General features: G+C 44.2%; 1 protein-coding gene and 1 long non-coding RNA gene across 52 annotated transcripts in view; both read left to right on the plus strand.

The window, feature by feature from the left end:
* The window catches only part of DAB1 (DAB adaptor protein 1), a 1225890-nt gene that overhangs the window by 932160 nt on the left and 267456 nt on the right, over positions 1 to 26274 (plus strand). For 50 of the 51 annotated variants that reach the window (XM_021093137.2, XM_084957877.1, XM_084957886.1 and 47 more), the window contains one exon: positions 4205 to 4407. In XM_021093137.2, the coding sequence (XP_020948796.1) occupies positions 4341 to 4407 (67 nt within the window). In that variant the 5' untranslated portion in view covers positions 4205 to 4340. 51 annotated transcript variants of the gene reach the window in all.
* LOC146402939 (uncharacterized) lies at positions 8854 to 16359 on the plus strand. Its single transcript, XR_014808201.1, has 2 exons — positions 8854 to 12812; positions 16007 to 16359. It is a non-coding gene; the product is annotated as an uncharacterized LOC146402939 (long non-coding RNA).

Genomic DNA, 26274 nt, shown 5'->3' on the forward strand with positions numbered 1-26274 from the left:
TGATTAAATTGGTTCTTGGACTAAAGTTTTTCTATAGATAAAAAGGCAGGTGGAGACCATGGGTTGGGGGGAACTTCCCAGGCAGGCAGGTCCATTCTGGGAAGGCCTTCTAGGGTCCTGCTCGGTTTCACTGTGTGCAAGACTCACATGATAGAAATATCATAGATTCTACCATCTCCTGCCGTTTATCCTTAGAAAGCAGATTTAACTTGCCTTAGTTTCCTCCTCTGTGAAAGGAGGGTATATAATATATACTTGTAGCCACATACCAGTGATGTGACCTTGAGGCTGTGTTGTGACCTTGTATTCCTGTGTTGGTAACATAGGGAATTACCAGTACCTAATATTTATTAAATACTTGCCAGGAGATGTACAGAAAATCTTCCAAGCATGTTACCTGTATGATCACAATCTCCACAGCTGTTCCATGAAGTTGATAGTGGAGATTATAAAGGTGGAGAAACAGAGGCAAGGAGGGGTTGAGTAACTGCCTCAATATCACATTGCTTTTTAGGGCCACACCTGCAGCATATGGAAGTTCCTAGGCTAGGGGTTGAATTGGAGTTACAGCAGCTGGCCCACACCACAGCCGTAGAAATCCAAGCCAAGTTTGCAACCTATACCACAGCTCATGGCAACACCGGATCCTTAACCCACTGAACAAGGCCAGGGATCGAACCTGCAACCTCATGGTTCCTAGTCAGATTCTTTAGCTACTGCGCCACGACGGGAATGCCTCACATTGCTTTTAAGTGGCTTCAACTATAAAGATGGCCAAGAATCAGATTATAGCGTGAGTGAGGAGAGATTCTTTTACCAAGTCCAAGCTCATACCACTTGCCACATGATAGGCCAATAAATAAATGTGTTGTTGGGGCAAGGAATGGTGACTTTATTCTGAAAGCCAGCAGAGTGAGAGGATGGTGGACTAATGTCCCAAAGAACCAGCTTACTTGCCTTAGAGTTAAGGCTTCTTTTATATTAAAAGGGGAGGAAGTGTGGTTGGTTGTTGCAAACTTCTTGGTGTCATAATCCTTTGTTCTTGCACCTGTCCACAAAGGTCAGATCATGATGTTCCTGTAAATCTCCATCAAGAGGAATGTTATTCTCTGTCCTGCAAGTTTTTATCCCTATATGAATGAAAAAGTGTTATACCTTAAAGGTCAGAGCCTTGAGAATGAGCTATCCCGTATATTTCAGGCTATAGACAACATTCTTAACTTGTCACAAAAGCAATAGAGTACAAAGGTTAAAGTAAGAGAAACAGATCCAGTATGGAGCCAGATGCGTTCTTCCCTATTACAATTCCATTTAATAGATCAGAAAAGCTTTCTGCCTAAGATACCTCTTTGCACTGAACCTTGATAATATCAAGGAAGACATGAAAAGAAAAATTCCAGAGAAAGGCAACGGCACAAGGGAAGATGGGGGAGATGGGGAGGTATGTCACCTCCCGCCTAGACTTAGGCCTCCTTTTATTACTCTGGTTGTTAATCTGAAGTATCCTTGAACACACTGATCTAACTGAAAAAAAAAAAAAAACATTTATTCATGTGTTACCCATCTCTTTATGGAGTATCCATTGGTCCTTTCCTTTATCGTTCATGGGACAGAAGCATCTTTCTTCAATATCACAGGCATCATTCTTCAATATCACACAGAGCTTCTTCTCTGTGAAGCTTTATTGACTTTCATGCAAAGGTGGAAGCTTGGTCCTTTGTGCCCCAGTACGCCCGGTGTTAGTCTGTTTTTGTCCTGGTCATGTGTATTACAGTCCCTCACATGACTGACACCTCTGCTAGACTAAACTTCTTTGAGGGCAGGAATTGGATTTTGACTCTTATGCCACGGACGGCATGGTTGCATAGTATACGTTTGTGGACATGAATGAGCCAGCATTTATTTGCACCTGCCTATTGTAGATTCTTAGTGGATACTGGTTGTAATTAAATTATTGGCATTATTAATAAAATCATTATGCCCCTATGTGACAAAGTCTTGTGACTCTGTCATCGCTCATGGATTGTTGTCTTTTGGGGATGAGAAGTTAGGAAGTGGGTGAGGGCTTAGTGTTATGGTGCTGATAGATGGCACAAAGGTGGCAGAAAAGCTCTCATTTTCTATGTAAGGACCCCATTCTAGGAACATAATTTTACATTGTCTTCAGTTACAGCTTTAGATCCTCTATTTTTTTTTTTTTTTTGTCTTTTTAGGGCCACACCCATGGCATATGGAGAGTCCCAGGCTGGGGTAGAATCAGAACTGCAGCTGTTGGCCTACACCACAGCCAAAGCAACACCAGATCTGAGCCACTCCTGCGACCTACACCATAGCTCATGGTGATGCTGGATCCTTAACCCACTGAGCAAGGCCAGGGATTGAACCTGTGTCCTCATGGATGCTAGTCAGATTCCCTTCCACTGAGCTATGATGGAAACTCCAGATCTTTTATTGTAAGCACCTTCATTCAGGGCCAGTGTCCTCCTGAAAAAAATGGCTTGTTAAAAACAAAGCAGGTATTTTTAGATAAGGTGTGAATTTCCCTACATTTAAGCCTTACTACAATTCTTTTTTGGGGGGGTCTTTTGTCTTTTTAGGGCCACACCTGCGGCATATGGAGGTTCCCAGGCTAGGAGTCTAATCAGAGTTGTAGTTGCTGGCCTACACCACAGCCATAGCAATGCCAGATCCGAGCCTCATCTGTGACCTCCACCACAGCTCACAACAACGCCAGATCCTTAACCCACTGAGCAAGTCCTGGGATCGAACCCACAACCTCATGGTTCCTAGTTGGATTTGTTTCCACTGTGCCATGATGGGAATTCCTACAATTCTTATTTATTTTTTCATTTATAGATAGATAGAAAGACTAGAAAGATAACTTTCTATCTATCTAGTCTTTTTAGGGCCACACTCACAGCATATGGAAGTTCCCAGACTAGAGGTTGAATCGAAGCTATAACTTCTGACCTATGCCACAGCCACAGCAGCGCCAGATCTGAGCCATGTATGCAACCTACAATGCAGCTCACAGCGATGCTGGATTCTTAACCTAGCCACTGAGTGAGGCCAGGGATTGAACTTGCATCCTTATGGGTACTAGTTGAGTTTGTTACCACTGAGCCACAACGGGAACTCCCTTACTCCAGCTTTAAGTGGCTCTCGTATTAGACTTCGTAGTTAAGCTATCTTTAATGGCACGATTAAGAGGTTTTGATCATTATTCTTTTTGAGCTGAAACTGGCATCAGCCTTTTCAGATTAAACAGTTTCCTGGATCTGTGGGACGAACTAAGAATTGGCTGCACAGGTTTGAAGATCCATTTTCAGTAGCTTTATCTTAATATTCTTTAAAAATGGATACCTCCTGAAATGTTTATTTTCAGCCGGACTCTTACATGTAAACCATCAGAGAGTCCGTCCCTGGGAAAAGATCCTTGACTTGACACTGGGACTACATTCATTCAATTTAAATGAAATCAAATGAGATAATGTATGTGAAGCAGGAGCTGAGGGCATCATATATAGTCAATGTATAGTAAATACTGGCTGTAATTGAAGTGGTGGTATTATCATGATTATCTCTTCCCAGCATAGTGTCTGAACTTAATAGTACCTAGTAGTGTGCAATGCATATTTATCATAGAAGGAATGAAATGTGTGTCTGCCTGCTTCTTTTCTTTTCCTCCCCGCATTAAATGTTTGTCTGCTCTTATAGCTGGGGGAAAAGCTGACATCAAAATTGGCTTGCTGCGAAGTTTCTCAGCCCCATTTGTCACCTTACCCTCAGAGCCCAATTGTATGTCAACACCATGTCCCCTCGGATGCCTGCCAGTGAGGGAAAGACCACAGGTCACTTCGCTATGATCTGCTTTAGCTGCCAAGGCTCTGGTCAGCCTTGGCTGATGGATGGGTGCCTCGCTGTTGGAAATGTCTCCATGGGGCCTCTCAGGAAATATGCCTGTGCTGTATTTTCTGGGTGGCATCTAGCACTTGACAGTAAGAAACATGGAACATCAAGAATGGAGTTTTGCTTTTCTTGAAAATCCAGAGTTTTAAAGACCTGCTTTGTGTCACCTAGTTTGAGTTTTGCAAATAAGGCCTCTCATCCTCTTTGGCGATGGACCCTCTTAATGTTTTTCCCTCCCTAATCTATACCTTTAACCGAGTGGTTATTCTGAACGTTCTCTTCCCTTGATTTGCAGCGCTCGGAAGAACTGAATGAAATGTGCAGCTGTCGGTGTCATTTCTGAAGGGAGGACTCGTTTTCTTGGAGAAGAGGCCTCAATGAGCCTGGCCGAGGCCCGGGATCTGTGTGAAGTGGACTAAGGATTTAGTAGGATGTCAACTGAGACAGAACTTCAAGTAGCTGTGAAAACCAGCGCCAAGAAAGACTCCAGAAAGAAAGGTAGGGCTCAAGCTGTTCCTATCCTAATATCTACTCTTGTGTAGGAATGAGGTTTTTTGGTCCCTGGAATGGCATCTGGGGGACTATCTTTGTGATTGCGTATGTTTGTTTGTTTTAATAGCACCATTATTGGGTGTTTTTGGTATACACAGTTATCGTATTTTAAAGGTCCTTCCTAATTCTCTTGGTAAAATCCAAAGTTCTTTTCAGCATATACAAAGCCCTTCTTGACATGTCTTCTACTCATCCCCCCCCACAAGCAACATCTGTGTCTGCATTCACGCCCCATCTCCATCTAACCCTGTTCACCCGCCGGGCATTCTGTGCTTTGTAGTTCCTCTTTGCATATACCAGTGATTCTCAAACTCCAGCTGCACCAGCATCACCTGGAAGGCTTGTTAAAACAGAGATTGCTGAATCTCATTCCCAGAAATTTGGGTTCCCTGGGTCTGTGGTGGGGCCCAAGTTTCATCTACAACAAATTCCCAGATGATGCTGATGCTGGTGGTTCAGAGACCAGACTTTGAGAACCACTGGACTCTCAATCCGTCTGTGGCTCTCTGCTATTTCCTAGACTGACTTCTGCCTATTCTTCAGTTTTGAGCTTAGTAGGACTTCCTGGAGGGCCAGGCCTTTCCTTAACCCCAAATGGGATTAGTTTCTCTTTGTTTGTTTTGTTTCGTTAGCACTTTGTTGGTAGCTAACTTTATTAATAATGTCGTCTTTGTGTTTGTTAGCCATACTATATAGTCCTTGAGAGCTGGATCTCTTGTTGACCCTTTTAACTCCCATCAATTAGAAAGTGCTTAACACATGGGAGTTCCTCTAGTGGCTCAGTGGGTTAAGAACTGGACGCTGTCTTGTGAGGATGCATGTTTGATCCTTAGCCTTGCTCATTGGGTTAAGGATGCAGTGTAGGTTACAGATGTGGCCCGGATCTGGTGGTGCAGTGGCTGTGGTGTAGGCCAGCAGCTGCAGCTCCGATTTGACCCTTGGCAGCTTTCATATGCTGCAGGTGTGGCTATAAAATAAAAAAAATAAAATAAAAAAAAAAAAAAGGAAAGAACGTGCTTGACACAGAGGAGGCACATAGGTGTTTAGTAATGAAGACTGGCATGCATGGTGTGATAATTAAGTAATTGTATCAGTATTCGTGGGTTTTGGAGAATTTGGTCCTATGGCTTTATGACTATGTCTTTCTTTAAGTTTATCCCCTTATAACTAGAGATAAGCAACTTCTTACTCTGTGTGTGTGTGTGTGTGCACGTGCGTGTGCACATGTGTGGTGTTGTGTGTTTTCTCCCTGCAGTTTCAGCTGTTTCCCTCCCCTTCAAAAAATGTGTGGGATAGAATTAATAGAGCTCTCTTCCAGGTCATGAAATCTGTCAGTCTGGGCCTGAAAACTGGATGCCATTGGTTGCTTTGTAGAGGCTGTGATTTGTTTGAGACATTGCTGTGCGTGCCCAGTCGTGTTTCCTGATGGCATCTGTCTGACACTCCATAGGAAGAAAGGGACATAAATGTAATACATATGCAGCTCTTGGGCAGTCGGAACCCCAGAAAGGACTATAAATTTTGCTTCAGATGTTTATTTGAAACACAAATATTTTCGAAGCAGTCTATTTTATCCCTATAACCTAATGTAAACCTTGTTTTTTATGCATCATGGTCTAAGAATAATAGAAGGAAAGCAAGTGGGTGATAGACTAGGTCTTGGGAGAAATGCTACGTGGGAAAAAAATTAAAAAAAAAAAAAGATTGCAGAGCCCAGTATGTACTGGAATTCAAATGCATTTTCACTGGAAACTGACAAGTTATATTCTTGCTTCAAAGTTAATCTTTCCACTAAACTTGTGCTCTTGAATGCTTAATGCATCGAAAATTGTACTTAGTGCATATCTTTTCCTTCTTAAATTTAGCATGCAAAACCAGAAACATTTTAAATAGAGGATTCAGGTTTTCGGAACATTGACTTGGTTGAGGATTTGGAATGGGGCTATGAAGGTGACCTTTTAAACTCTTCCTCATCTCCACATTCTTAGTAGCTCTAATATCAGCACAATATCTATGTAAGGAGTGTCCTCAAATGAGTGGGTAATACCATGGAGTCTAGACAGCCAGACCTGGGTTCAAATTCTGTCTATGTCACTTCCTAAGTATGGTGACCTTAGAATTTTACTTCACCACTCTGAGCTTGTTTCCTTTCCTATAAAATGAGGAAATGATATTATAAAGTTCAAAGGCTCACTCGGATGATTAATTGAAAAAAGGCAAATACAACTTAGTATAGAACTTGGCATATATTAAAAACTCAACAAGGAGTTCTTGTGTGGCTCAGTGGTCAATGAACCCGACTAGGAACCATGAGGTCGGGGTTCTATCCCTGGACTCGCTCAGTGGGTTAAGGATGCAGTGTTGCTGTGAGCTGTGGTGTAGGTGGCAGACGCAGCTTGGATCCAGCATTGCTGTGGCTGTGGTGTAGGCTGGCAGCTACAGCTCCGATTTGATCCCTAGCCTGGGAACCTCCATATGCCATGGGTGTGGCCCTAAAAAGCAAAAAAAAAAAAAAAAAAGAAAGAAAAAAAAAAGAAAAAGAAAAAACCTCAACAAAGCTTTATCTGTGTTCCTCCTCTTCCTCTCCCCCTTTCCTTTCCCCTCCTCCTTTTCTCCTTACTTCTCATCATCTCCTATTTTGGCATCTTTCTCCATCTTTCCCTCCTCTCCTTTCTTTTTCCTATTTTTCCTCTATTTCCCTCCCTCCTCCTCCTCTTCATCAGAATCATCACATTGTTTTCTCTTACTCAAGGGCATCTTTAAAGATATGTAGCTGATTTGTCCCAGAACAAGATTTTACAATTCTTTGTAAGCATGCAACAGCAATAAACAGTTTTTATTCTTGATGTATTTGTCTAGACCAAGGCACTGGGAAAGCACACACATCTCTTAAAAGGAAGAACAAGAATGTTCTGGAAATAGGATTAATTCCTTTTCTGTTTTTTAATTTTGACTATGGGATAGTAAGTATTCCATTAAGCAGATGTTGATGACTAGAACTTTGAAAGGAAATAAGCAGTTTATATAGTGATCTTGAATCTTGAATATAATAATAGTATTAAACTCTTTTACTATATACTTTCTCCAACTCCTCTTTGATTTTTCTATGAAGGTGATATATAACCTCATAAGTAATTTTCTGGCTTACTCTCCAATCTTTAAGTACTTATTCTTTTTCTTGTCTTATTGCATTGGCTGGGCCTGGCAGTACAATATTTAGTAGAGAGTAGGTATCCTTAACTTTTTTCTTAAATTAATGGAAATGCTTAAAATTACCTGTAAGTGTGATTTTTAAGTTTTTACTAAAGAATCTTTTAGTTCCCCTTTATCATTTCTAGGGATTATTCTTTTTAAATCTTGACTTTGCATATTGAATTTTACCATATGCTTTTTCTATATTTATTTATTTCAGTGATTATACAGATATTTTTTGTTTTAGTTTAAAATCATAATAATTTTCTAATTTTCATTTCTGAGCTAAAGTCTACTTTTTTATAATTTCTTGTTTTCTCTAACCTGTTGAAATTCTGTTCTTTTTGATATTTTGCTTAGTATTTTGCTGTCTATATTCATCAGTAAGATTGCGATGTAACTTTCCTTTTCTTCAACCTGATATTTTTGTGCCTGATATTAGTCAAATAACCTCATATAACGATTTCAGTGATAAAGAAACACTGAATAATCTTAGACCTCTTTATAAAAAATATATATATTTTCTGAGTGATTTTACGTAGACTTTAAAAAAGTCATATATGCTTATTACTGAAAATTAAAAAAGACAAAGTAAGGATGCCCAAACAATTAGAAATATCTAGTATCATCATTCTGAATTACTTCTTTCTGGACTGACTTTCCAGGATATTATGTGTTTGGGATTATACTGTTCATACAGTTTTACAGCCTTCTTTGTTATTTGACATTATGTCATAAGTACATTTCTCATATTATTATATGATACCACAGTACAGAAGCATTTTTTTCTTCTCTTAGCAATATTTAGATGGTGCCTGGGGCAGATGTGTTATTTCCTTAAAAAATATATGTCACAATGTGGGGCATCTATCATGAGAAAGAGTGCCATAAAAAAAGTTGAGATCCTTTATCATTCCTCACAGACCTATCACCCTGGTTCTTTAACCTAGGCTGGTGAAAGCAAGTCGGACTGATTCAAAAACAGGTCACACAGGAGCATGTTTCACCACAGAATGAGCTTCTTGACAGGCCATGTATGAGAAGTAACTAAAGTATTCACAACTCAAATAAGGAGGGGATGAAAGTATGAGAAATAAAGTTGTTTTCTTCATTTCTTTTGTATTGGATTGGGTTGCTACACATACAGCTTGCCAAACAGTGCCTATTCCAGGAGTGGAATGTGATGGAGGACCAGAGGAAGGGGATGTATATTTTCAGGTTCGTTACCTGCCATCAAAGGGGGCAGAATCACTTGACACAGTTCATGGCAATCTGGCATTAGGACCCGCAGTAGGAAACTGATAGAGGCATGAGAACCAGGACGAGCAGACCCACAGGTTGTTGGGGGCAGTGCCTGGGGTTTTTTCAGTCAGCCCCATCTGGTGGCTTAGTGCTGTGTTCAGAGCACTGACTTTGGAGCCAGAAAGACATGTTTTTTTGTTTCGTTTTCTTTTACTTCAATTTTTAAAATCCTGGGATTAGCTTTATTTTTTAATTGGAGTATAGTTGATTGACAGTGTTGAGTCAATTTCTGCTGTACAGCTTAGTGACCAAGTCATACATACAAATACATTGTTTTTCTCATCCCATCTTCCGTCCTGTTCTACCCCCAAAGACTGGACGTAGTTCCCTGTGGTGTACAGTAGGACCCCTCTGCAGATATCGCTTATATGTGGAATCTAAAATAGGGCACAAATGATCCTATTTACAAAACATAAACAGATCACAGATGGGGAGAGCCAACTTGTGGTTGTGGGGTGGAGTGGGGAAAGAGGGGGAGAAGTAGGATGGACGGGGAATTTGGGGTTGGTAGATGCAAATTATTACATTTGGAATAAATAAGACTTGGCTTTTAATTTTTAACTCTTGTTCTTATCTGCTGTGTCACCAGAGATGGGTTATTTAGCCTCTGTGACCCTTGTTTTGAGGGTGCATGTGTGTGGTAATAATACTCTTGTGTGTTACCGGAAAGACAAGCAATTTTATTTTGGGTAAAGGACCAGCATGGGATCTGCAACATGGCAGCGGTGTGGCCAGTGTTAGCTTTTCTGTCCTCTTCCTTCTGAGATCATGGTTCAGTATTTTCTCCTCATGTTCTAGAAATATCTGGCAGTCGACTTACTTTTCTTATAGCTGTATTAGAGCTCTACCCAGGGGTCATTAGTGAAAAACAAAAACACAGCTACCTGATTCTTTCCTCCCAGAAATATTTAGTACCAAGAATTAAGGTCCTGATGGGATCCAGGAGAAGTCGATGGTCAATGGCAGGTGCCACAGCTCTGGAGCTACATCAAATTGGGTTTGAACCCTGGCTGCGTGCTTTAGGAACTGTGCAAATTTTGGGCAGGTTAGTCATGGTCAAGGAGTGGCTTCAGGAATGCCATGCCCAATGTCCTGATCCCTCAACTGGTCAGTTAGCCTTGGGGAAGGAACTCTGTTAATAGTAACAGGCTTTCTTCTCTCTCTTTTTTTTTCACATTATGGGTTTTTTTTTTTTTTCAGTGAATTTAATTACATTTATAGCTGTACAATGATCGTCACAACCCAATTTTGTGAAAAAATAAACAGTTGGTTCAACCCCCCCAAAAAAACAATACAATAAAATATTAAAAATAAAAAACATAGTAACAGGCTTACCATGTCAGAGCTCATAAATTGCTAACATATTTATTATCCCCCCTGGGGTTCTTAGGATCTTGGGAGATGCATTTTAAAAAAATTGTTTTATCAGGCCTTTGGTGCAGAGAGCGCTGCTTTTTCATCACGTTTATCTGCTACTCTTGTCCTGCAAGGGAGGTTGACTTGGGGTCATCCAGGCCTTGAATTTGGGTTCATACCCTGGGTCCCCCACTCTGCATCTTTTCAACCGCAGGCAAATTTCTCCACGTTTTGAGCTTCAATTTCCTCAAACTCCCAGTGGACCGCAGAACTTAGATGTATGCTCAGCCAAATTTGAAATATAAAAGAGGCATTATTAATTAATTATCATGTCCGCAAATGTTGATGCAGTCCCAGTCGTGAGCCCCGCAGGAGCTGTGTATATTGGGGTGAGCTGGGGGAGGGGAAGGAAGTTCTGACTCCAGTCACTTCACATTCTCCAAGACCTTCCTGAGGGGAAGGGCTTCCGATTCGTGTAGGTCTCTATCCTTACCTGAAAAAAAAAAAATTCTTTTTTTTTGCTCCACTTTGCTACTTATATTCACTTCAGTCTACTACGAGTCATAAATTTCATGTTTCATTTTTACTCCAAATTTATATTTATTAATTGAAATATCACATTTTTGTCATCATAAAGAAAATTCCTGTGAAAACTCTTTTCATTGCTTTCCTGACCCATAACAAGTTTTCAGTGTAATAAATACAAGCAACACGATACTCCGAATATCTGTCTGCAGTGAAACATGAATAGCTTCTTTAGAAATTGAAGTATTAAAAGGTTAGAAGGACGTAGTGTTTGAGGGCTGGGAGAACCTCTTTTTCATGATGTGTTCTCAAAAGAAGAGTAACTTCCCTCTGGTCGCTGGGTTGTCGGTGGCAGACCTAGAGCTGGAACCCAGGGTTGCTGTTGCTTGAGCTTATAGAGTCTTAGCAACTTACTGTCTTAGGAATAAGCTCTGCTGTGTTTGCTCCCTTTTCTTTACTCTTTCTTCTTTACTGAAGACTCCTGGGAGTTCCCTGGTGGCCTAGTGGTTAAGAATTTGGCATTGTCACTGCTCTGGCTCAGGTTCAATCCCTGGCCCAGGAACTTCTGTATGCATGGGTACCAGCAAAAAGAAACAAAAAATAAAAAACTCCTGGAAGAACTCACACTTTAAAATTAGGTAGACTGGAGTTCTCATTGTGATGCATCGGAAATGAATCCGACTAGTATCCATGAGGATGTGGGTTTGATCCCCGGCCTAGCTCAGTCATTGTGGTCATTCCTTGAAGACAAACTTGATTCAGGTTTCATCAGTGACTTAGTTTGGAGCCTCATTCTAACTGGTTTCCTTATAAGAAGTCAGGGTTTTTTCAGATTCTTTTGCACTCCTCCTTGAATTTATCTGACAAGCCCAGCAGCATGCTGCTGTGAAGGGCAGCGCAAGCCAGCCTTCTGAGAGTGGCCCCTGCCTCTGTCCCTCTACCTCCCCATACCTGGCCCCATCCTGAGCTCAGTTCCCAGGACACACCTCTGCTATTGTTGTGCATGCTGCTCCCTCACCTGGGTCATTACTCTCACCCCATTCACCAGGCTAACTCCTGGTCATCCTTCAAAACCCAGCAGCCATTTGACTGGGCCGTCATCCTTAACACTCAAGCTTCCAGATGCCCTTGGTGAGTTAATCATTGATTATTAGCCCCTGGCACCTCCTCATATCTCTCAAATCCATCCCCCCCCCCCCACTGCCCCTCTCCTGAAGATAGCTCTGGCTGTCTTCATCTGTCATCCAGATCATTCTAGCACCCTGCTGAGTGGTCCTTAGGTTTTCGAATCATCCATCTCCAAGCTCTTCCTGACACCGCTCACTAACGGGAAGATCTGATCAGGCTCGACCTTTGCTCCAAACCCTTCTGGGAACAGCCCCCACGGCCCTCAGGATGGCGTCCCTGCTGCTTATCGGGGCTTCAAGGAGGCCCTTCCCAGTCTGACCACCCTTATCTTTGCAGGCACATCCCTCACTGCTCTTCCAGAATGATACTCTGCTCCCTGACTCGACTGAGTTCATTTCGGTCCCCCAATCTTACTGCGTTGTTTTTCAGATTTGGAATTTTGCAGATGCTTTTTGTTCTCTCAGGAATACTTCTTTTTAAAAAATTTTTTTATTGTTATTTCCCCAATTTTGTTCTACTGTACGGCGTGGTGACCCAGTTACGCATACATGTATACATTCTTTTTTTCTCACATTACCATGCTCCATCATAAGTGACTAGACATAGTTACCAGTGCTGCACAGCAGGATCTCATTGCTAATCCACTCCGAAAGCAGTAGTTTACATCTATTAACCCCAAGCTCCCAGTCCATCCCACTCCCTCCTGCTCCCCCTTGGCAACCACAAGTCTATAGAATACTTCTTTAAAAAAAAAATCTCTTTAAAGCCAAGTTTCCTTTTGCTTTAGTTGCAAATTAGACATTATTTTTCCCAGAACTGCCCTGGGGACCTAAAGCAACCTACCCAGTGTGACCCTCAATCGTGGGTCTTGACCTGTCTGAGTGCTCTCAAAGTACCTCATTTGGCCCATCATAATACATGATTTTAATTATTTGGAATTTTTTTTTCTTTTGGTCTTTTTTGGGCCGCACCTGCGGCGCATGGAAATTCCCAGGCTGAGGGTCCAATCGGAGCTGTAGCTGCCAGCCTGCACCACAGCCACAGCAACGTGGGATCCAAGCTACCTCTGTGATCTACCTGCAGCTTGTGGCAACACTGATCCTTAACCCACTGAGCGAAGCCAGGGATCGAACTCGTGTCCTTATGGATACTAGTCAGCTTTGTTACTGCTGAGCCACAATGGGAACTCCCAAGTTATTTTAATTATCTTTTTGTTCCATTTTATCACTCACTAGGCTGGGAGCTCTGTGAGTGCAAGGACCCTGTCTGGCTTGTTAACCACTTCACTTCTACCACTGAGCACAATGTTGAAAGATATAGGTGTATAACAATGTTTGTTGAATGAATAAAAGAATGAACGTATGACTAAGGAAGCCTCACGTGCCTGGATTTGTGAGAATAAGCATCCTGTATTAAAAATCATCACAACTGCCACACTTTTCCTGTCATTTTTTCCCCCTTATTTCTGTCTCTACCGTGAACTTTGAGTTCCTAGCATAGCACCCAGAGCACGGTAGCTACTCACTAAATGTTTGTAGAATTAATTATTGTAAAGTTTGGGAGAGAAGGATTTGCACAAAGAGAAAGAAAATTGAAAACTGCAAAGAAACATCTCCCCTAAGAGCTGGCTCTAGAGATTCCGATTATGTGGCACTGAAAATTCCTCCCTTTCCGTGAACGATTTCTCCTTTGGCAGTGTGTGTCCAATCACGTCTGGCGCTGTAATTCAGCATGATGTGGGCCATGTTGGTAGTAAGAGCTATACGATTTGCCATATTAGTTCATCCCTCTGCTTCATTAAGCTCAGTGTGCTGCCTTTGGCAGTGGCTGGGCTTGAATTTTGATGTTTGGAGGAACAAAGCCCTTCATATCAGCCTGTGAGTCAGGTACAGGTTCCTTCTTTCCCAGGGTCCAAGAGTCCTCATCTTTGCAGGTAATCAGTAAGTGGCCCATAGCACAGGGTTGTATTATCCATGTGGGTTTGCTGAGCAGACAGTGTTCTCAGGTGTACTGGCATGTCAGCCACCCCCTCCTGTCACGGCGTGGCTTCTGGGAGGTCAGAGTACATTTGTGTTGCAAGAGTGCACATTTCTGCACAGTCCATCAAGAGAGCACCCACAGGTCAAAGGCAGAGGAGAGGGTGGAGCGGGAATAAAGGAGGAACTAATGGCCGTTGTTCCAGTTGTCTCGATTAAGCTTGAAAATAACCTCTTGGTGAGCATTCCCATTCTCATGGGCAGCAGCCGAGGCTCAGAGAGGCGAACCACCTGCCTGAGACCACAAAACACATGGCAAGTTAGGGACCCATTTGCACCTAACTCTCTCGGATCCCAGAGCCTGTCCCCACACTCAAGCCTAGACTAAGTTGCTCCCTACTGATTGGGTGTCCTCTTGTTAATTACCAAGTGATACTTACACTGAAAGACATCTTCCTACAGATGCCAAGGGCAGCCCCATCATTGGAGGCTGCCTGCGCACCAGAAAGGAATGATGGGAGATCACATGGTGGTGGCAGAAAGGGAGTTGGAAAAGCAGAGAAGCCCAGATCTTTACCCCCTCCTGTCTGGGGTGTGTGGGAGGCTGTCCACCCGAGTCCTCCGCATGGCTGAGAAGGACACATTTCCCTTCCTTAAGAAGGATGTCAGTTAGTCCAGCTTTTCCAGATGTTTTGTGGTCTTTACAGAGGTAAGGATTTTTATGCATAAATCGAAGTGCATTTGCAGATTGTTGTTTGGAGCGGGTGCTCTGGTTTTGCACATGCCCCAGATCAGTGAGTAGTACCATCGGCTCCGTTCACCTCCCAGGGGGCATCCCCCACTTCAGACTTAGTAAGGCGGATGCTCGTGATGAAGGTAGTTACTCTCTGTCTGTCCACAATTACAGAACACCAGGCAGTGTATTCGAGACTTTCGTTGTATTTTCTCACTCAGAGCAACCCTTTGAGGTAACTATATGAAATCTCACATTTATAGATGAGAAAATAGAGAGTAGAGAGATGAGACAGAGAGAGTCAAGACCATAACCACAGAACTGATGCTTGGAAGAGCCCCGAGGTTCTGCATCACCCATGTATCAGCAGATGTCATGTGTGCCTTGCACACCCCTGCCATGTTCTGAGTGTGCATGAGATTGCTTTCACTCCCCTTTCCACCTGGAAAAAAAGTCCTTTCTCTCTCACCTGCCTGCCAAGTTTCACAGGATCCTCTGAGACCCAGCTGGATGGCACTTCCTGGAAGCTCTTCCTCAGGGGTTAAACTTTCCTTTCGCTCCACGCCGGGGTTAAACTTTCCTTTCGCTGTGATTCTCAGCATATGATTTTTTAAAAAGTTTAATTCAGATGAAGTTCTCCTCTCTTTCTTCCATGTATTAGGATTGCACTGATAGACTCTCTTCCATGCTGGATTGATGGCAGGGACTAGGTCTTGTCCTTGATTATATCTTCTCAAAGCTGGGCAGAGGAGAATTTATTAGAGTTTCTAGTGGGGAAAATGGGAAGTGCCATTAATTACATGACAACTCAGTGCAGTCAGAGAATAAAATGAGAATGCAAGAGATTTACACTGTTGGTAATACTCCCATTTTGCAGATGAGGAAACATACTCTGAAAAGTTCACAGTTTGTTCAAAGTCACCCGTCATGTAAATGGAAGAGCAGGAATTTTAAACTCAGGTCTCAGTGGTCCAGAGCAAAGGCCCTCTTTGCTATATTCTGCATTTTTTCCAGCAGTGGCCAATGGAGTAACACCTCAGTGAAAGCTCCTTTCCTAGGGCTCTGCTTCATGTTGCAAAGTGGTAACAATATATGCAATTTACTTTGATAAAGACTTTCTATATGAGCATCAGAAGTTCACTTCCCTCGGAGTTCCCATTGTAGCTCAGCGGAAACGAATCTAACTAGCATCCCAGAGGACGCAGGTTCAATCCCTGGCCTTGCTCAGTGGGTTAAGGATCTGGTGTTACCATGAGCAGTGGTGTAGGTCGCAGACACAGCTTGGATCTAGCGTTGCCGTGGCTGTGGCTGTGGCGTAGGCCAGCGGCTACAGCTCCAATATGACCCCTAGCCTGAGAACCTACATATGCTTTGGGTGCAGCCCTAAAAAGAGAGAGAGAGAAAAAAAAAAAAAAAAGAAATTCACTTCTCTACGACTGGGGACTCTGGTCCCTTGAGCCTTTCAGCCTCCCCTGGCTGGCGCCACTGCTTTAGGGAGAACTTGCATTCTGATTGTTAAACCAGAGACAGGAAAAGCCACGCAGGAGCTCGCATTGGAAGAAGCCCAGCGGATGATGAATAGCAGACCTGAATCTTATCATGTATTTCAGGATGATGTACGGGACTGTTGGAAACTGCCTTTGACAAATGCGCACGGGAAGGGGAATTATCTCCAACAATGAAAAATGTTCTTATTATGTGATCCTAAAAAGGATCAGGACCCCTATCATTGGGGAAGTGATCATGCCCGTATCCCTTATTAACAGCAATGTGGAAGCGTGTGTTCCAGACGATGGACGTGGTGCTGAGGCTGTGATGGATAGCCGTGAGTGCTGGAATCAGGCCGGACTTGGGAAAGGTAGCCTGATGCTTGATAGCAGATGGGAGGCGTGTAACTCACTCAGGTCACTTTTAGCCCTTGCTTCCCCGAGGCTCCGCGAGCCCTGTTCCTGCTATCTTAGCCAAGGATCCACGGGCGCTTGGTCAGGCTGAGGCTGCGATGAAATAGTAGAGGGGCTATAAATGTGTGGGAAGTAAAACCGTTTTCGTAGGGAGAAGAAAACTGGTGCACTAGGCATTTACAATGTTTAATCTCATTTTCTTTTCACGTGTCACATGCACATGTAGAAACCTGGAGGCATAGAGATCCAGTCGCCTGTCTAAGGCTAAAAGTCAGCAGAGTGAGGATTTGAACCTGAACAGTCTGATTTCCAAGTCTGTGTGCTTTGTAGACCATCCTAGCTTTTCGTAAATAACCTCTTGGATCAAGTTCAAAATAGCAGCAAGAGAAACGCCTGAATGCCTGAATGTATGTGAAGGTACCTCCCCCAGCCTTTAGCACATAGTAGATGTTTAAGAAATGCTACTCAGATCGTGAGTTGCCCAAGGTAATTTGGTCAGGGGCTGCGCAATAATTTGAGTTCCTTACTTTCGTCGCTCCTTGCTCCCCCTTCCCTGCCTTCTTTCCTTCATTCCATTTGTGAGCTTTTTCTAAAGCCCCGCAGAGCACTGGCCAGAGAAGATGACTGTCAACAAGTCCTGAGCTTAAAGAACTTAAGATCTAATAGGAAAGGCAGACAGCTGAGAAGCAATTATAGTTTGTTGCCTTATGCTGAAATCCCAGAACCGAGAGAACCAAGTTTCCAAGGACGTCTCAGAGGTTGTGAGATTTAAATAAAGATTCTTGGAGTTTAGATTTCTCCTTTTAGTTTAATGGATGCTTTGTGAAATATCTCCTATTCTTATAGACATTGTTTACCTATTAGATTGAAATCCCTACTTGTGAAAAATAAACCCTACCCTGTCTTCCAGGGAAGGGATGATCAGACATCTCACTGGGTGGCAGCTTGCTCTCCCCTCTTCTCCAGGAGAAGTGGCTTCAAGTTATACACATATTTTATCTATTTCCTATTACGCCTCAGACCAGGCACATAGCATGTGCTCATTAAGCATTTGCTAAACAATAGAGCAACCTGTATTATAGAGGTATTCTTTGGCCTACATTTACCTAGAATCAGTCATTTATATTCTAATAGTTTTCCTTTGATGTTTTAAAATAATGATTACTGGAGCTTTTCTTCCTGCTCACCAGGTTATAGATTGCCGATAGATTTTGTGTAGTTTGCCAGTGCCAGTCGATTTTAATGGCAGCGTCAGGCACTGTGTACAGGATTCTAATGTCATATCCTGGGAACAGTTAACGTTCGGGTGTGATCCCACTGCATTTTTAATTCTGCATTGTTTTTTCACTAAACCTTACCCTTTATGCTATTCCATGCCGTTACAAACTTTTTATAATTATTGTTCACAAAAATGCCAAGTGATCTCATTTTTTTTTTCAGCTTTTACTGACAAAACCTCCCTCCTAACCCCTCTGTCATTGTTGCCATTTTTCAGTGATCCATTCCCAAATTTGCCAAATCTTGCTAAAGCTGTGCCATACAGAACTGCTTTCAGCAGTTGGTGATGCATTTCTGTTTTCATCTGTGAACCGATGATGCAGTGTTTGCCTTTTGTACCTCATGGCCAGGGAAAGATGCTAACTTGTTTCCTGCAGCAAGAAGAAAGGGAGACTTTGGGGTGGGCCTCCCTTTGTGGGAGGGTCACCCGTGAGGGCCACCATCCCAGTATAGCCTTGGAGTTAAGATGGGCCAGCAGGATGCCTCGAAGCTCCAGTGCTTTTCACTGTTCAGATCTTTTAACCTCAGCTTATCAACTTTAATACATTGTCCTGGTGCCTTGATTTTTTGGTTCATCTGTTTTAATGTGATGAAATGTAAAAACCAAGCTCAGGCTTGTCCCCTCACTATGACTCTGGGGTTTTTCAGCTGATCACCTAGCCTTCGTCTGTTAAGGATTCGAATTTTAAACAGTCAAAAATACATTTGCCTGGTATCTGTCATCAAGTGATTAGTGCAACTGTTTAGTTCTGGTCGTCTTTCCTATTCTTGGTCGATTTATTTTCTCTTCTTAGAATTCTACCGTCGCCTTCTCTGTCTGCGAGACGGGAGATGTCATTTAAACATTACTTATTAGGATTCCATTATTTGTCTCTCATATACAGTCAGCTAAATCAAAAAGTCAGACAGTGTTTTTAAATTGCAAATTTAAATGACAATTTATAGACCAGGTCTACTGGAAATTTTCTGTCCTTGGCATCCATCATTGTTGGTGTGTATAGAGTTTTATGCTCTCCCTCCTTCTCTCTTGTTTTATCTTCCTGAGAGCACAGCGCACGTATCCATCAGATGGATCAGAACTGCTTGCAATCAAACAAATAAAAAATGCAATAAAGATCTTGAAAGGAAATGAAGACAAACAGCCTATACCAGACCTTGCTTAAATGTTAGTTTTCCTCCTCCTCCTCCCCTACCTCTTAAAGAGGAAAATTGCATCTGTCACTTTTTTGAGACTTTTGAAGCCCGTGGTTGAGAGTCAGAGAAAGTAAACATTTGCCAAAGGCTCGAAATATGCCAGATACTCTTACCTCGGTTAATCTTCATGATAAATCAATGATCATGACACCATAACACAATTGTGACGGCCAGTATTTAGTGAGCACTTACTACGTACCGGGCACTGTCTTGTTTGTCTTATTGGTTTGTCTTATTGGTCTTATTTAAGATAATAACAGGTTGATTTCTGAAAGGGAAAACTGAAATTCCTGCAAAGTGACTTGCTCAAAGACCCAAAGCTTGAGTGAGGGCGGGAGCGCCTGCTTCCAAATTAGAACTCTGCCCACCACACTAGCTTCTATTTTTATTTTCAGTGAGAAAATGGAGGGCCTGTTAGTATCTGTTTTATAAGAATGATAGGCTGAAAGTCATCTCACTATGCCTTGCTGAGTTTTAATTTTGAGCAGATTGCATTAGAAGGGGTGGCTCTAAACCTTGAAATCATCTTCTTTTATCGGTCCATTTTCTCTGGGATCAGAGTCGATTGGCAAAGCATTATGATCTTCCATTTCAAAGCTGAAGGATTATCCATCTCGATGGGTGAAATCATCTCTAAAATCCTTCCAAAGCCAGCTGCAGAGGTTAGTACATTTCGCCCGAGGTACCCGGTAACTTCAGTGAGGAAAATCAACCAGGTAAAATTTGCATCGGCGGGGCCCACCTTTAACGTCGGAACCCATCGCATCCCTTATGTCAGGTGTTTCCATTGGCAACAGGGGCCTGAAGTTCTTGCTTTCAGCCTCTGCTTACCAGGCTCCAGTGTCAGCATCAACTGGGGGAATCAAGAGCTTTTGGGATTCCATTCCGACATAGGAAGTGAGGACAGGGGCCATGAAGAGATTTCCTTGTACCTGGGATGACAAGACTGGGGAGGGAGTCGGAGGAGGCTAGGGGAGCCATCAGACCATAATGTGGGTTTGGCCCTGAGTGAAAGAAAGAGGGAAGGAAGAGAGGGTGGATGGAAGCATCTTAGAGGTCAGTGGCGTCCTTCGAAGTATCCCCTGCCCCATCGCCGGCCAGGAGCATCTTGTGGGGAGTGTAGTCTTGAAGCAGATGGACCTCTGAGTGCAGCAGCTGGGGCACTGGGTCAGTTTCTTCCTCTGCAGTTGGTGGTTGGCAAGGCACATTCTCATGGCCCGCACGCTGCACCACACTGATAACTCATAATGCCTAAGTCTTATAAGTTGCTATGAGACGGTCCCTCTGACTTTTTCAACTTGCTGCCATTGGGTGCCAGCCAGCCATTCGGACTCCTCTCCCCATGCCCTCCTCTACCCCTCAGGCAGAGGTGGCCAAATGTGGGGTAAAGGGAGACGCTCCATGAGCTTGGGGTCCTAGATTCTCTGGCCGCGGTCCCGCAAGTTCCAGTGTATTTTGCCATTTCACACACTGCAAGGGTGAAAAAAAAGGAGACCCAACTTTTGGGTGACAGCCTGAGAAGGAAGCCCTCTGAGTGCTTAGGGTTCTCTCCCCACAAAAGGGGAATGTGCATCCCATTAATTCCTGCCCCCAGCACACTCTTCCAGGCCTGCAAAGCCCAGAAGTCACATTTCTTGAACATCTTCCCAGTGGCCAATGAACATGGGGCTTTAAGTCAGCTCCATCAACCCTCACCTCAGTGAGGCAAGTATTCTTTAGAGTATAGCCTAGCAATTGTGTCACTGATTTCAGAATTACTAATTGATCAGTCTCAGCTCTGCCATGTATTAAGTTATGTGACCTTGGGACAGTTTCTAAATCCTCCAAGCCTCCATTTCCATACTTGTAACATAGGAGTGACAGGACCCATCTCTCAGGGAGATAATTCAAACCAAACAAAATCATATATGCAAATGCCCAAGCATATCTGCAGATGCCAGTTTGCTGCTCTTGTGACCATGAGAAAACCAAAGCCCCACATATCAAGGCTGATTCCTAGGACCCTAAGGTTTGTGAGACATGGGCTGTGCAAGGCCGTGTGTGCATCCATCACTGCCTGGCTCTGTGCTGGAGGTGCCGCTGGTGGTGGGGAGACACCACCTGCCCCTTTCCTTCCTTCTAGGTCACAGCTGAGCAGCCCAGTGTCACCTGTGGATCCGTGTCACCGTGCTACCTTATGGCTCTCTGCTCAGTTTTCACATTGGCTTCCCTCCAGAATCATTTTTTTTTTTTTTTTATGGAATAACACACACACACACAAAAGCAATCTGGAAGGCCGGGCATCCAGAGGGTGTGAACCCAGCCCTGGGAAGCCAGGTACTGATGTGTCCCCCTCCCGTCTCTCCAGCATTATTTTCCATTGCTTTTTTTCAGCCCTGTTTCCTGCTCCCCACTCTCTGCAGCACACTTGCCTCGGTCACTGTGCTGGTGGCCAGCTTTACCGCTCCTCTCTTCAAGATCCCAACCAAGACTGAGTCCCAGGGTCCCAGTTCCAGATTCGGGGGAGAGAGAACCGCTGAAGCTCAGCCCAGCTCTGATAGCAGTCACTCCCTGGTCTCTCCAAGAGTTGGAGACATATAATGTGACAGTAGGTGCTACAGCAGCCCCCTGTGGGTGCTGGAAGGGGATCACTATAGAGAGTAGCGAGGCATGGCCTGAACAGATCAAACTACCAGTAGGACTCAGTTTAAATGTCCCTTCCTCCAGGAAGCCTTCCTGGACCCAACCAACAAGGATGGTTAGGCCCTTCCTGCGCCACTTGGATTCTGGGCTCTGGATCTCACACGGTGCTTTCTTCCACCTCACGTCTGTCTTCCCAGCAGGTCCTGCCTCTTCGGAGCAGGGGCAGGAGGATCTAGCTCCTCTTGACCAAAGCCTGCCCCACAGTAGGCTTTCAGGGAGTGTTTACAGAATTGAGCATCATCAGGAAAACAGACGATAGTCGTCCCTTGGAATGAGAAACACCATGAAGACGCTTGGATTTGCTTCATTTCCTGAGAAACAAAATATAAGAAAAGCTATTAAGAAAATAAGAAATACTTCCCATGACAACACGAAACAGCCACTTGGCCAAAAAAAGAGTGCCCTAAACATCCATGAGGACAGAAGCAGGGCTCAGATGGCAAGCTGTTTTTCATGTATACTCTTGTCCTATCATTGATCCCAAACTTCTTTAGGTTTTCAATCTTAAAGAGCCTGCTGCAGCTCCCCACTTAATAGCCATCCAGTGCCCCACCCCTTCATGCTACCCAGCCTGGGAAGGATGAAAACTTGGGGGCTTGATGAACTGAGTTGGTCTTCCTTCACTCAGCATCTCTTGAGCCGCATTAACCAGCTGGAAGGTGTCAGGTTCAACTTTTCTGAGGAAGGGCTCACAAAGGCATTTTTTTTTCTTTTTTTAGGGCCATACTCACGGCATATGGAGGTTCCCAGACTAGGGGTCCAATTGGAGCTGTGGCCACTCGCCTACGCCAGAGCCACAGCAACGCCAGATCTGAGCCGCATCTGCAACCTACACCACAACTCACAGCAACGCCGGATCCTTAACCCACTGAGCAAGGCCAGGGATCGAAACTGCAACCTTATGGTTCTGGTCAGATACATTTCTGCTGGACCATGATGGGAACTCCAGCAAAAGCATTTTTGCTTTAGCTTTTTCCACCTTTTGTTTTACTTTGGGCGACTGACCCAAAGGTTTTGGAGTGAAAATCTTTATCATACCTGCACCCTCATACCCACCCCCAACCCTGCCCTTTTGAGCTGGTGGACAGAGACCAAGGCAGAATATTACTCTAGGACACATCACAGGTGTGACCTTCCCACTGGTGTTGCCGCTTAGGAGCAGTGTGACAGGGCCAAGCATGGTGCTTACATACCTATTGATAGCGGGCCTGCCTCCTCCCCCCACCCCCGGACACTGTAGTGTCACAGATGACAGTGTCCACTTCTTGAGGACACACTGTCCATTGCAGTGTGATCAGCATCACCACCAGTGCCTGGCACCTAGCAAGTGCCCTGTATTTCTTGACAAGCCAGTGACCAATGGTGAGGAGTGATGAAGAGCTCTGGCGAGAGAGCCCTGGATTTGAATCTTGCTTCTGCCTCTTCTGAATGTGCTAAACACAGGCCCTTAGCTCCATCTCTCTCAGACCCTGGTCCATCACCACTGTTTAAGAGGACCAGTATCTCTCATGGTTTGGGGCTTAATTCTGAAGCACTAGGCACAGTGTCTGGCCCGTACTAAGTACGCAACAGACTCAGCCATTCTTAGTAACGTCTGTTGTTAATGGAGTAACTTCACATAACGTGCTTGGTACCTACTTCTCATTCTCTTCACTTACTGAACAAAAATACTTCTGTCTGCTCTACAGAGTTCTTTTGAGGACCAGTGTGAGATGGGGAACAGAGCAGTGTGCCTGGGCTCAGGGTTTGATAGACAGTGGGTGATGCTGTCACTTTCAGAAGAACATCTCAAAGGCTCAGACAGTTACCCCCCCACCTCCCCGAGCAGCAGGCGGGTTTGCAGACAGGCTCGTCTATAGCTCTGGGACGTGATGGTAGCTTTCCTGGCAGGTGCACTCTGGCCTTTCTCCCTGAAAGAACACAAGCTTTCCATGAGGATCCTAGGCTGTATTCTCAGACTCTCACCCAGCAAAGCTGTTCTTTTCAGCAGCCTGACTGTTATAATTCTCATGACCGAACGCCAGCCCTTCTTTACCGAAAACCCCTTAATCCTTTGATCTTGTCTCAGTCACAAGAAATGATTGTCTGCTACCTCTGCCATACATGAGGTAGAGAGGATTACCAGGCAGCATCCTCATCTGTCCTTAACCTTCCTCTCCTCCACCAGCCAGGCACTTCCTAATGCGAAATCCTCCTCCTCTCTCAAGCCCCTGGAAAATATCCTTGGAAAGAGCAGAGCTGAGCAAGGTAGCTGGGGCGGAGCAAAGGGCATCTCAGGGTGAGGGGTGGCTGATGGGAATATCCCGGAGGAAGGGAGGAGGGGGCTGAGTTTGGACATACGATATTGTTAGCTGAAAGGAAATCTGCCCACGAGGTTCAAAGTAAATGGAAGCACACCTGGGCCTCACAGTGGGTAAAGCATCACCGTCCGCGCCGTCCTGCATGGCCCTCAGGTCAGTTCTGTGGGTGGGCGGGGCCAGGCATAACAAGTCCAGGGTGTTCCTCCACATCAGAGGTACAGGGCTTGTGTGGCTTGCTCGTGGTCATATGGCGAACAACGGCATCTTCAAGATCGCATCCCAGTTTCTTCTGACAGTGTAGTGTTCTTCCGTCCACCCGATCAAGGGCTGAGAAGTAAGCCAGGTCTTCTTGGTATCCTGACCATTTGCCTGTTTGCTCTCAGATTCATTCTCTACCTGTGCATGGCAGAGATTTCTGTGTATCCCAAGGAGCTGACTTTGCAAACTCCGTTTGCCTAAGCTCGCCAGACACTGGGGCTTCTGGCTGGCTCAGCCAGGGGGAGGGCTGGAGGGAGATGGGGGGGTGGACAGAGAGTGAGGTTGGGACACTTCTCGTGCTCACTCTGCTTCTGGTTGTGATTCTAGCCAGCCTCATCTGCTCTGTGGACCCAGTCCTGCTGTGGACAGCAGCGCCTCTCTGGATGTCTGCAGGGCTCCAGGGCAGCCCTGCCACAGTGCCAGCCCTCTCTCGCTGACTCCATCTCCTGTGTTCTGGTCACAGCACCTCTCCTTTTTTGTGGATCTAATCCTAGGGCCTGTTGCAGCTTCCTGCTCTGGCTAATCCCTGAATCACTTCCTTTTTTCCCCTGGCTTTTCAGCTTTTCCAACACCATTGTCAGGGTTCCCCACATTAAATTCCCTCTTTGAAGAGCTGGCAAAGGCTCGGCTTGTCTGATTGGCCCTTGACTGATCCTTTGTTTGAAAGCCGGCTCCACAGTATATGAGAAATAAAACTTTGGGCAAGCCACTTAGCCGGCAGAGCCTCTTTACTCACCCAGAAAAGAGGGATTTTTGAATTAGAGACTGGGTATAGACCATAACAGAGGGCTTGGCACATAGTAGGTACGTCAGAAGTGGTGACTCATTTTTTTTTATGGCGAGTCATTTAGGAAGAAAGTAAGAACTTCTCAAGAGAGGAACCTGGTCTTTTTCTTTTTTCTTTTCATTTAATTTATTAATGTTTATTTTTATTTTACGGAGCATAGGTGATTTACAATGTGTTTCAGGTGTCCAGCAAAGTGAAACTGTTATACCTATACATTAATTGATTCTTTTTCAGATTCTTTTCCCATGTAAGTTATTAATAACATTGAATACAATTCCCTGTGCTATACAGTGGTCCTTGCTGGTTACCAATTTTAAATATAGTACAGTATGTATATTAATCCCAACCTCCCAATTTATCTCTTGCCCCCACATTTCCCTTTGATAAGTTTAGAAATCTCTTGTCTTATTATTTGTTACCTCCTAGCAGGATGCCACACATTTAATAAAGTAGGTAGACTTAATAAAGCGTTTTTGTTTTTTTGCTTTTTAGGGCCATACCCGTCGCATATGGAAGTGCCCAGGCTAGAGGTCGAATCCAAGCTGCAGCTGCCAGCCTATGCCGCAGCCATAGCAATGCCAGATCCTTAAGCCGCTGAGCAAGGCCAGGGATCGAACCCGCATCCTCATGGATACTAGTTGGGTTTGTAACCCACTGAGCCACAATGGGAACTCCTAAAGTTTTATACACACGCACTTCTCAACGGCGTGGGTTAGATGGATTGAGGGACTCTGCCAACTTCACTGCAGTTACTCTAAGATTCTTAAAGGAAGATTCAAAAAGAGTTTCTTGGTGAATTTTCTAGTGCAAATATGTCACTATTTTCACTTTGGAAGCCCACTTTTAAATGATAATTATCATAAAGTTCCTAAGTGGAAAATACCACAGGAACCTTTGAAAGTACTTACTAGAGGAGCGAGCAGCATCAGTTTTCTCTCTCTCTTTTTTTTGGGGGGGTGGGGGGACGGTGGGGGGCGGTCCCTGTTTCCTCTGCTTCTCCAAATTGGCTGTTCCAAGTTGAATCCCTTGGCAGTTCTCAGCCATCCTGGCTGCACCCCTGGGCACGCACAGACTGTTCCCTGCATCAGGACTCTTGCACGAGTGGCTACATGTTCCTCGCTGAGGGATGAGGGATCACAGGGTTTCATTTGTCACACTCACTAAGACTGCAGAACCTCTGGTGGGCTTGTCAAACATGAGG

This window comes from Sus scrofa, chromosome 6 (assembly GCF_054392235.1).
Source record: "Sus scrofa isolate SSC_HxYL_T2T_F1_AM1 chromosome 6, Sscrofa_HxYL_maternal_Yorkshire_Landrace_v2.0, whole genome shotgun sequence".
NCBI classification, from domain to species: Eukaryota; Metazoa; Chordata; class Mammalia; order Artiodactyla; family Suidae; genus Sus; species Sus scrofa.